The following is an 11819-nucleotide window of genomic DNA, read 5'->3' on the forward strand; positions in this document are numbered from 1 at the left end:
AACCTCCAAGACACAGATTTTCTGAGAACAGGGCTGAGGTACTGGAATGTTTCCTCCTGCACTTGTATCTAAGCAATGTTTGCTGCATTTAGTTGTCAGTGTTAATTTGTTAAGAGTTAGAACTTAAGGATAACTCTTAGCCTTCACCTCCAGCCCTGTCTGAAAGGTAACATTAGAAGTGTTTAGCAATCTGTGATCATTCTGGGTCCATTCCTGAGGGTGGCTTTCTAAATTAAGTATCCTAATCTTGAGTTCACTAGCTACCATAGGGCTTCTTGACCACTGTCTGAAGCAGCTCTAGGTTATCTGTCCTATCCATGCTACACAAGCTTAGAACAGCAGATTATTGAAAGGATGATAAGATCTGAAGAGATATACGGTCCCTGGAAGTTAAAATCACTTCTTGGCAATACACTGTAGATTTTGTAGAGCAGTAACTTTCAGCAGACTCCAAAAGCATCTCATCAAATCAGGCTTTCAGAAAGTTCACAGCATGAGCAATTGAGTGGGTCATGTTGCAGAATACAGACTAACCGAACATGGTACATTTCTTTTGGCTGTCATACAAGCATTCCATTAATATGTTGCAACAGCTTTTTTTTAAAGGGTAATTAGCACCTGATTTTCAGAGTGAGATGGGAAAAATTGAATGGAGAATTGAAAAGAGGAGGGTGTTGAGGTCAATTTTCTTACTTGTCCATTTAATCCTGTCTCCCCTTTTCAGCTCCTATTGGACAGGCCATTCATCGCTTGCTTCTGATCCAGGCCTTCCGTCCAGATCGTTTGTTGGCAATGGCACATACTTTTGTTTCAACAAATCTTGGGGAGTCTTTCATGTCCATTATGGAGCAGCCTTTAGATCTAACACACATCGTAGATACAGAGGTAACCTGCTTGCTTTTGAAAGGCTAAAATCCTGAGGTAATGCTCAGTGCCACCTTGCATGAGTTCCATGACAAATAGAGCTATCCACCAGAATATTTCTTCCACTTTATCCTTCTCCCCAAACTGGGAAGAATGGATCACTTCCCTATTTGTTACTGTAAAACTAAGAGTAGCATGGTATTTTTAGCTGGAAGAAAAAGTGAGCTCACTCTGTTCTTGTATTCAAGTGGCCAATTTGTATCCTTTTAAACTTCTTGGGCAATAGGTGAAGCCTAATACCCCTGTGCTGATGTGTTCAGTGCCTGGTTACGATGCCAGTGGTCATGTTGAAGACCTTGCAGCTGAGCAGAATACACAAATCACTTCTATTGCTATTGGTAAGAACATAAAATATTTCATTATCATCTAAGCATAAATGAAATTGTTAGCAGCGAGAGCTTTAACAAACTTCTGTCTTTTAGGTTCTGCTGAAGGGTTTAACCAAGCAGATAAAGCAATAAACACAGCAGTGAAATCTGGAAGGTAATTTCTGTCTCCTTTTTAGCTGGAGTATTGCTTAGTAGAAAGGCAAATGGGCAGGAGAGGGCAGGAAATAATCTATTGGCTAAATAGGTAAGACTCCTTAAAAAAATTTGGACTATCTTCTGAACTGAGATTTTTAATAACTTAAGTGCAACTGTTCACAACTTGTATTTGATTTAAATATTTTCAAGAGAAGGGGGGTAAATCTGCAAAACAAACAAATTGGCCCATTTACAGTAGTCAGTAACTGATATTGTGTCTAAGACAGGTTTTAAAGGAGGAGGAAGATCTGTAGCATTAATATCATATTCTGTTACTCGTTGTGGTGATTTAACCAGGATCTATAAAACTACACTAAAAAGCACTTTTTCAAAACTACACAGATGGGTAATGCTGAAGAACGTTCACCTGGCTCCTGGCTGGCTCATGCAACTAGAAAAGAAGCTCCATTCCCTACAGCCTCATGCTTGCTTCAGACTCTTCCTTACCATGGAGATTAATCCAAAGGTAACAATTTGAAATTTGATGCTGTGGTAGCATAACTGACTTGCAGAGCCAAGAGTGTTACTCAGATCAGGTTTTCTCATTACTGTCTTTTTGCATTGATGAAAGAGAATACAAGCTTGTCAGGGTAGTTAATAGGCTTGGTTTCTGATAACCTAATTGGAGTTGAAAATTTCATAACATTCTTTTTGTTGCTTCACCTGTTTCCCAAAAAAAAGGCAGGGCTTCACTGTGTGTGCTCATAGTGAGGTTTCCAATCTAACACGAGCTGTGGATTAGATTTGGGATTTAGTTTAATGAAGGCTAAAGGAGCTGAATTTGAGTTTATTGATCTTTTCTAGGTGCCAGTGAATTTGTTACGTGCTGGCCGAATCTTTGTGTTTGAGCCTCCTCCTGGTGTAAAGGCAAACATGCTGAGGACATTCAGCAGCATTCCAGTTTCTAGAATGTGCAAGGTAAGGCCATGACTTATGTCAGTAAAAGGAAATGTCAGAATGTGTTTGTTAAAACCCTACCTTACAAAAAGATGACAAAAATTAAGCTCCTAAGATGTATGTAGACTGTTTTGTTCTCAAAGAAGTAAAGTAGTAGTTGCTCCTTCTGTTGGTAAAATGTATTCAGTTTTGGTAGTAATCCAGCCTTTTAGCAAACTTTGATTATCAGTTCACTTGCATAATAGTAAGTGCTTGGGTTTTTTTTCTCTCCACATCCTAGTCTCCAAATGAACGGGCTCGTTTGTATTTCCTCCTTGCCTGGTTCCATGCCATTATCCAAGAGCGTCTGCGCTATGCTCCATTGGGTTGGTCCAAGAAATATGAATTTGGAGAATCTGATCTGAGATCTGCCTGTGACACAGTAGATACCTGGCTGGATGATACAGCAAAGGCAAGTAGTTTTGTGTACTTGGGTGTAGGTAATACTGAGATTACTTAAGATCTTCAGTGAGGCAGTCTGTTTTGGAAACAATAAGGTAGATGGGTGGGCTCAAATAACCTGATGGCAATTAAACTTAGTTCTTGAATGTGGTCCCTCTAGCAGGAAAGGTAAAAAGAATTGTTTCCTGCTAATTACTCTGCATTTTATTTATAGGGCCGCCAAAATATCTCACCTGATAAAATCCCCTGGTCTGCACTGAAGACACTGATGGCACAGTCCATCTATGGAGGTCGCATCGATAATGAATTTGATCAGCGTTTGTTAAACACTTTCCTGGAACGCCTGTTCACTACTTTAAGTTTTGATAGTGAATTCAAGCTGGCTTGCAAAGTGGATGGACACAAAGATATTCAGATGCCAGATGGAATCAGGTATCATTTTTTCCTTATCCCAGCCTCTGTGCACAACTTATCTTTTTTTAATTTAAAAAAAAACCTACCCACAAACCAACACAACACAACCCAGCCCCCCCAAAAAAAGAACAAAAACCAAAACAAAACACACACACCCCCAGTCTCTATATCTGTGCTGGAATTTAGCTATATAAACATTTGTATCAGGCAAAGATATTGTTATTTTAGTAGGGAAAGTCTTATAATGAATATTAAAAATCCAACTTGCAGGCGTGAAGAATTTGTCCAGTGGGTTGAGATGCTGCCAGATACACAAACACCATCATGGCTGGGCCTGCCAAATAATGCAGAGAAAGTTCTTCTGACCACACAAGGTAAAATCTTGACTTTAACAATGTCTTGCATAGATTACCAGCCCCTGATTTATTTAAAAAGGCAGAGGAGAAATAGAAATCCTGCTGAAGAGTTTGGTGGCTTTCCCCTTCTCCCTGAATATATTTATTAACTTCTGCAAAGTAAAACACTGGAGCAGTCTAAAAACTGACCAAAAGCATGTGAATTAAACATTCAGCCTTAAAAGATGTTGAGCTCCCATCTTGATTCTGGAAAGTTTTATTGTCAGCTCTGGAGCCACCTACAGATAGGCATTTCTGGATCTTTGGTCTTGACTAGAGAAAAAGTCCTGGTTCTTGAATGTAACAATATTTTTGCCTTCGGCTGTTGCTTCCCTGACTAACAAAGCATCTTCTGTTTTAGGCATCGATATGATCAGTAAAATGCTGAAAATGCAGATGCTAGAGGATGAGGATGATCTGGCTTATGCAGAAACTGAGAAGAAGACAAGGACTGATTCTACATCAGATGGTCGCCCGGCCTGGATGAGAACACTGCACACCACAGCTTCTAACTGGCTGCACCTTATCCCACAGACTCTAAACCATCTGAAGCGAACTGTGGAAAACATTAAGGTAAGAACTAAGTTTTTTCTAACATGGGCATAGGAAGTGCACAGATTCTGGTACATTGGAACAAGTGCACTCTGATGTGTCAGTACCCATCAGACTGTTAGGAGGACAATGGAACCTTTATCAGTGCTGATTCTGACTGCCATAGCTACGTAATTCCCCACTGGGTTTCTTGAAATGCTCTTGAAAGTTGGTTTATGTATTCTGGGGATTATTTTAAGAAACACAATTCCTGTTGTACTTGTAGCACACAGCTGCTACTTGTGATACTGGGTTTATAGCCAGTGCACGTTAAATACTGCTGAAATTTAGTGATGGTAAGTGAGAAGTGATAGGGCAGCAGCTTCTGCTAACTGGGAACAGAAATTGCAAAGGCTGGAGGAAACCTCTGAGATCTGGGCTCCAAGCTCCAGCTCAGGAATAAGCTGCCTAGTTGGATGTGCCCATGATTGCCTAACTGCTTCTACAGACTTAACCTGGGGTGGTAGATGAGCACCTTTTGTTGCTGTTCAGAAGAAATCTAGAGTTGATTGGAAGGAGCTGCAGCAGGTGGTCTGTATTAATTGTTCAACTAAAACTTCTACTTTTATGCTACTCCAAGGGAGTGGAGATTATTGGTTGTAAAACAGCCTCTGGAGCCACTTTCTTAACCATAGACTGCATCTTCATATTTGATGCTTGTAGTTAACAGTAGTACTGGTCAGTCCTTCCAGGATTTTAGGGTTGCTTTCTGTAGCAGTTTTCCAGGAAGAACTATGATCTGCAACTTACTTTCAATATTTTGACAATCAGGATCCTTTGTTCCGATTCTTTGAGAGAGAGGTGAAAATGGGAGCTAAGCTGCTTCAGGACGTTCGTCAGGACCTTGCAGATGTGGTTCAAGTGTGTGAAGGGAAAAAGAAACAAACCAACTATTTGCGGACACTTATAAATGAGCTGGTGAAAGGTATGGCAATTCAAATCAGCATCTTCCAGTGTTCTCCTTGCCTCTTTAACTCTGTAATACAGTTAGAGGTTATTACACTCAGCATCTGAAAAAAACATTGCAGGAAAATTGGGATTAACTTTACCTGTTGACACAAGAGCTGAGCATAAAATTCTGATTGGTTTGGGATTTCAGGTTGAGGTAGCTAGTTTGCAGTTTATATCAGCAGCTTAATTTCTAAGCTGAAATTTTAGTAAATTCCTTCAGTGTCTGAATTTTGACAGAACAAAGTTACTTATATCACAGAGTAATATTGCTCCTCTGAAATTCCCTAGAAAATATTCAGGTTCCCTGAAGTTCTCTTTCAAGATAGTACATAAATGTGGCATTTTCACAGACCCCCTGTTTCTTGTAATACACAAAGATCTGCTGTCCACTTTGAATAAAAGCATTTCCTGAAACAGAGATACTTGACCTATTAAGTTTTTTCTAAAAACTCAAATCCTCACAAAAATATATATAAGAATATATATATATCTATATAAAGTATATATATAAAAAGTATATATATATATATATACATAAAAGTAAATAGCTGCATGTAACTGAAGTTGCTGTTGAAAGGTTTCTGAAACTGGATGGCATTTTAAATAAATAGTAGACCTGGAGGCCAATTGCTTTGTGATCTTTGAAGATGGTTTATGTTACTGAGGAGCTTTATAGGATAGAAGCTGATGTCCTGGTCCAAGTCTTAGATGATTAGTGGGAGAAAAAGTGTCAAATTCATGTGTAGTTCCAACTTGTATGCAAACAAAACTTAATTCTAATCACATTTTTCATAGGTATTTTGCCTCGTAGCTGGTCTCATTACACAGTGCCAGCTGGTATGACTGTCATTCAGTGGGTGTCCGACTTCAGTGAGCGCATTAAACAGCTGCAGAATATTTCCCAGGCAGCTGCTTCTGGTGGAGCAAAAGAACTAAAGGTATCATGTGCTGACTTCTTCTAGATGTTATTTGGGGGAGTTGTGTAAGTGCTTCATGGAGTCTTCATGTGAAGACTTCTAAATAGCTCCTCAGGCAAACAGCCTCAGTCAATGTTCTCTGAAATGTGCTTGTAAATACTATTGAGTGTCTCCTGATCTTAAAATGGTGAAGCTTAGCCAGCTAACTGCTCACACAGTGTAGAGGGAAACTCAGTATTTCAGAATGACAGAACACATCACCTTAGAGCAAAAAACAGTTCAGGAGCTACACAGTGTTCCATTGGCGGCAGGAAAATTTTAATGTAAATAGGTTGTTAAAGTATTTATTATAATAATGAATACTGCGGCTGATATCTTTTTTTTTTTCTTAATTTTCCCCCTCAAATAGAACATCCATGTGTGCCTTGGTGGCCTGTTTGTACCAGAGGCATATATTACTGCTACAAGACAGTATGTTGCCCAAGCAAACAGTTGGTCCCTTGAAGAACTCTGTCTTGAGGTCAATGTTACAACTACACAGAACGCAGTACTGGATGCATGCAGTTTTGGAGTCACAGGTAAACTTAATAGAAAGAAGGGCTCCTTGTTCTAAAATATTTGGGGGAGCTGCTGGTATTAAATGGGCTGTATCAAATGAAAAAGATTGTATCATTGCAAAAGCTAATTCACGCTTTCTGAAGTTGTTTAGAATTAGTTTTATATTAGTTAGAAGAGAAGTACTTATAATGCTAATAAATCTCAAGACTCAGGTAAGTATATATTTAAGTGGCAGTAGGGAGTGTACCTGCTGCAGCATCTCTGTTCTGCAGTATTGAAATACTTTTCATTCAATGGGCTTAGCCCTTAAGTGATACCTAGGTAGGCAGTCTCTTTCTGCATGTATGAATGTTCTTGGAACTCTAAAGTGTATTTCAATTTACAGGCCTGAAACTTCAGGGAGCTACATGCAGTAACAACAAGCTGTCACTTTCAAATGCCATTTCAACTGTACTGCCCATTACACAGCTTCGCTGGATCAAGCAGACAAATGCTGATAAAAAAGCAAATGTTGTAAGTATTGATGAAAATAATTTTAAAAAGAACTCCCATAATTTGATATACTAGCTTTTCTTTCTTTTTTTCCTGAAGCTTTATGGATACCTTTGTTGGGCACTACAAATAAAATTGGTATTTTCTAATATTCTTACTGTTAGTTGGTACCTAAATTCTGGGCTAGCAGCAAACAGACCTGGTGCTGACTGGGTCTTCCTTTGTAGTAGGATAAGGAGGAGGAGAGGTATCTAAAAACATTTATGTTGGTCTGGCCAAAACTTGAATTCATTCTTATAAGTAAGGCAGTGCTCTACATGGATTTATTAGGGCTGCTGCTTCTGCCTTCAGATGTTGAGTGTTATCTGAGAATACAGTTCCTTTCTCATAAGTACCACATAATTATAGAAGCTTCGTATGCTCTTCAGCTGCCTTACATAACTCTTTTTTTGTGTTTTTTCTCAGGTTACTTTACCAGTTTATCTGAACTTCACTCGTGCTGATCTGATTTTCACAGTTGACTTTGAAATAGCTACCAAGGAAGACCCCCGCAGCTTCTATGAACGTGGTGTTGCTGTTCTCTGCACTGAGTGAAAAGCTTTGTTTTCATCTATAATGCTGTAGTAACTGTCAGTCTTCTGTGTAGTACTCACCTGTACTTCTGTAACCCAGTTAGGTTAGGTTGTCAGATGGGTTTGTGTTAAGTTGACTAGAAAAGAAGAGACAGTGCATTGAAGAGCTGGTCGGTGGGATTTCTTTGAAGGAAAATTGGATGAGATTTTTAGATGGTTATTTGGTAGATGTGGTCTTTGATGGCTCATGTTATATAAAATAAAATCTGTAGCAAGACTTTCAATGCTATCTGTTATTGTGGTGATGTGTTTTTGCTTTTTTTGTTTGTTTGTTTGTCTGGAAAAAATGTACCCATACCGATATTTTTGGAGAATAACAAGTAATAAGTTGGTATTCAAGCCTGTTGTTGACCTTCATGCAGCTCACTGCAGCTGGTTCAGCTGACCTTCAGTTATAAGAACCTGGGAATGTAATTAAGTCTTCAGTGCTGTAAGACACAAAGCCTGACATTATCTGCTGTGACATCTGCATGAAGTATCTTCAGTGAACCAGCTCCTGCTTGAAGTAACCTGTGTTTACACAGCTGCTGAGATGCATTCAGAATCTAAGAGTATCCTGAGCAAGACTTTCTTGTCCTACTGACCACAGAGCCTCCTCTTAAGCTGCTCTTGTGAAAAAAGCCTTGTTTTGTAACTCATTAAGCCCAGGAGGATGGTATTAAATGCTTAAACAAGGAGTTAAATATTATTGCAGACTCACGTTACCAAATAGGGAAGCTGAGTTCTTGCCAATTGCTTGGGTTGCTGTAGTGATTTGGTATTTGCTTGCTTTCTCTACTCCTGAATTAATTGGGTAAACATTTCAGCCCTTCTGACCATCCTGTCAGAACAACTCCACTAACAAGCATTCAGAGTTGCATTTGAGGAGTAGAGGTGCATAGTTTTTCAGGCTCAAAACAGAAATCTCAAGCTCCTTCCTTCCAGTGATTCCTCTTGTGAATGCAGTGACTTGCTCTTAAAGTTTTTTTCTGTGAGAAATGGTTCCACAGCACAGGCCTCTGCTGGGAAGAAAAATACCTCAGCCTGCCTCTCATATTTGTCTCAGCCAATTAGTTACCAAAACAGAATTCTTGCTGTCTACCCTCTCCATCTGTTTTCTATAGTTAATCTCTGTAGGTTTAGCTGTCCTTGATGCCTTCATTGCTTCATAAAGATTGAATCCCAGGCCAGTGCCCGATGTAATCTTTGTGTGCTGCTTGCAGTTCTCATATCCACTTCGGAGAAACAGAGCTGGGAATGGCATGCATCATCCAAGATCACTTTTGGCTATAACTATGCCTTTATTCTGTTTCAGCTTTTATGAATTACTTTCCTTTGCACCACCAGAATATTGGTATCTGAAATTCATACCTCCAGGATCATGTCATACACACTGTACAGCAAGGAAGGAGGACTGCTAGCTTCTCCTGCTAGCAGTATATTCTGGATCCCAGTTGCAGCTTAAATATGTACAACTTCTGTCTGTTAACAGCTCAGCTGAACTGCACCATTCTCTCAGCAACTCCTCTTTGCCACAGCACTGCACTCCAGATTGCAGATAAAGAGGAAAGAAAAATTCCTTTAATAAAATAAACATGCAGCTGTTAGTGAAAGAGTGGAAGGATGCAAGGATACAAGTTAAATAGAATTTTGAGTAGCTTTCCATTTAAGTATGAAAGAAGCTGCAAATTAAAAATCTCTGCCAATCCTATAGAATGAATGCTTTCACAAGTAGTTGATACCAACATACTTAATGTCATCATAAAATTTATTACAATGGTTTTTAGAGATAGTAAGAAGTTACCTTTCCACATAAATGGACTATGCAGGCTCTAAAGATGATAAATTACCATACAGGAGAGGGAGATCAGTTTTTGCTGACCAACTGACCTCTCATCTTTGTGTTCATGATCATTCTCACCTAGGGAGGAGAGCATTTTCTGCTCACATGTTCAATTTCTCATTCCAGCTTCTAGACTGGCATGTACACTGAGACTATAATACCTAAAACATTGATCAAGACAGGTAGGAACAGATGCATTTACAGCACACAGGAAGTCAATTTCTTCCTGCTTGAAAGGGAAAAGCAAAACAACAACAAACACGGAGATTGCCTCTGGTTGCAGTCAGCTCGACTTCATGCAGTTCAGTTTTTTGTATTCAAACCTGTAAGATAATTCACTTTGCAGCTCCCTCCCTTCTCTTACATAGGAGATCAGGTGTATTAAGAGCCAAACACTGACACAAGGCAGGTGTGAGCTAAGCTATTGGAAACTAACTGCAACTATTCTCCCTTCCCTCCTCAACAAATCCTTGTAATACTTTTCTGAAATTACACTGAATGCAACCAGGTGCCTCCAGTCACCAGACACAGGAGTTAGGCTGTGCTTCAAGAGGCAGTGGGTACCAAAGCTTAGCTGTGATTCTGTGGCCATGCCCTAACTTGTTTTCACTTAGAAGCTTCATTAGTTGATTCCATCTTTCCAGGTGGATCTCAAAGCTGACAGTAGACAAGCTGTCAGCTGCCTTGGTAACAGGCTTGAGCTACTTTGCTTTAAGCTTTTCAGTTTGGTTACTGCCTGCAAAAGAAGTCTCTACCAGGTTCATTCTTCAGAACAATTTGCCCAACAGTTTATTCAAACATCAGGTTAAGTTGCACGGAATTTCTTTCGCAGTTTTTCACTAGAACTCTCTGGAACAGGAATCCCTTGTTTCCTTTTAATTAGGGGCTGTTCAGCCATTGTTCCATCACAATCAGGTGCAAGTGTAGCAAGCCAGGTGTCACCTGAGCTTCCAAGGACCTCTGCAGAGGCTGGAGGGCTAATACTCATCAGTAAGGAATGGTCAGGTGTCAGCCCTGTGGAACAAAATCCTTCTGTGGCTCTAGGCAGTTCAGACAACTGCAACAGGCTTCTCCCTAAATCCTCCTCTTGGCTGGGAAGTTCCAGTGGTGCTTTATAGTCATTTACTGTCTGAACTTCACTGACTTTTGTTTCGGGGTAGTGCCAGTCTGGAGGAGACTCTTCATCTTCTGAAGTATCAGAATACTCCAAACCCATTGCTTTTGGGGCACTGTTCACCCACGGTGCAATTTTTATACTGGCTAAAGAGTTCAAGCTGCAGTCAGAGGAAATGGATGCATCTTCTGAATCACCATCATAAGGATCTAAAAACTAAAATAAAGGTCTCTAAATATAATGGATGCTTATCTGTCTGTTAAAACTAAAACATGCTACATAGGGTGGGCTTTAAAACCTCTTTCAACATTAGTCACAGACTTACTATGGAAGTCTTTTGTTTTTTTTTAGGCACACATTCCCATTTATATTTTAATGCATGGATGCTACCGTGAGAACAAATGTAGCCAAACCTACTTGCAATCCCCTGGAGTTCCTTGCTTTCTTGAGTCCTCCAGCAAACAGGCTAGGCACAGCCTTTTAAAGAGAAATTAGTTAGCGTAGGTTTATAGAGCACTTTGCTATGGATTATTGATCAAAGTAAAACCAGAGTAGAGAAAAATCCCAGAGAAGAGAAATACAGATTGTCCCCATGCTAAAAGAGTAAAACGTATAGCCGAGTCCAACTTTTAAAAGCCTGGTAAATTTAGCCTGAAATAGAGGGACTGAGAGAGCTCTGGTTATAACTCTTACTGCACTTCAACCACTGCTGTAAGGTCAGCCATGGGTAACTGTGTACCTGACTAGCAGAAAAGTAAATCAAATCAGCATTTAATGAAAAGCTGACAAGATAGAGAGTTCAGAGAGCTTTCCTCCCACTGAAGGTCCTTATGGTTCTTTTACATAGAGATAACCACAAATTCAGATGGATTACAAATTTGCTGTCTTTTGGAGAGTTCTGTAGCTGGCACACTCAAACCAAGTCCTTCCAATCAGTCTCAATATCTCCACTGTAACACTGAGGTCTCAGGCTTCTTTTCCCCATGGGGTTAAACATGGACCTGTCCAGAGCTGGACAAAGAACTTTCTTCATGAATTTATGCTCAAGCTGAAATGGTGCTTGTAGTCTGAGCCTATTAACACACACAAAACCAAAAGTTAGGGAGGCAGCCTTTTAAAAGCAAACCCCAGGTAAAAAGCAGTCACA

The 11819-nt window shown here is 39.7% G+C and overlaps 1 protein-coding gene across 1 annotated transcript in view; it reads left to right on the forward strand.

Annotated features, from left to right (window-relative positions):
• DYNC1H1 (dynein cytoplasmic 1 heavy chain 1) overlaps positions 1-7964 on the forward strand; it is a 42640-nt gene extending 34676 nt beyond the window's left edge. The window contains exons 65-78 of the mRNA XM_030451932.1: positions 725-885; positions 1151-1262; positions 1347-1407; positions 1791-1914; positions 2253-2366; positions 2626-2796; positions 3001-3218; positions 3471-3574; positions 3957-4168; positions 4958-5111; positions 5933-6075; positions 6464-6632; positions 6998-7125; positions 7570-7964. Of these exons, the coding sequence (XP_030307792.1) occupies positions 725-885; positions 1151-1262; positions 1347-1407; positions 1791-1914; positions 2253-2366; positions 2626-2796; positions 3001-3218; positions 3471-3574; positions 3957-4168; positions 4958-5111; positions 5933-6075; positions 6464-6632; positions 6998-7125; positions 7570-7698 (2000 nt within the window). The 3' untranslated portion in view covers positions 7699-7964. The remainder of the gene's footprint in view (positions 1-724; positions 886-1150; positions 1263-1346; positions 1408-1790; positions 1915-2252; positions 2367-2625; positions 2797-3000; positions 3219-3470; positions 3575-3956; positions 4169-4957; positions 5112-5932; positions 6076-6463; positions 6633-6997; positions 7126-7569) is intronic.
• The last annotated feature ends 3855 nt before the right edge of the window (positions 7965-11819 follow it).

Source organism: Calypte anna, chromosome 5A (genome assembly GCF_003957555.1).
Source record: "Calypte anna isolate BGI_N300 chromosome 5A, bCalAnn1_v1.p, whole genome shotgun sequence".
NCBI lineage: Eukaryota > Metazoa > Chordata > Aves > Apodiformes > Trochilidae > Calypte > Calypte anna.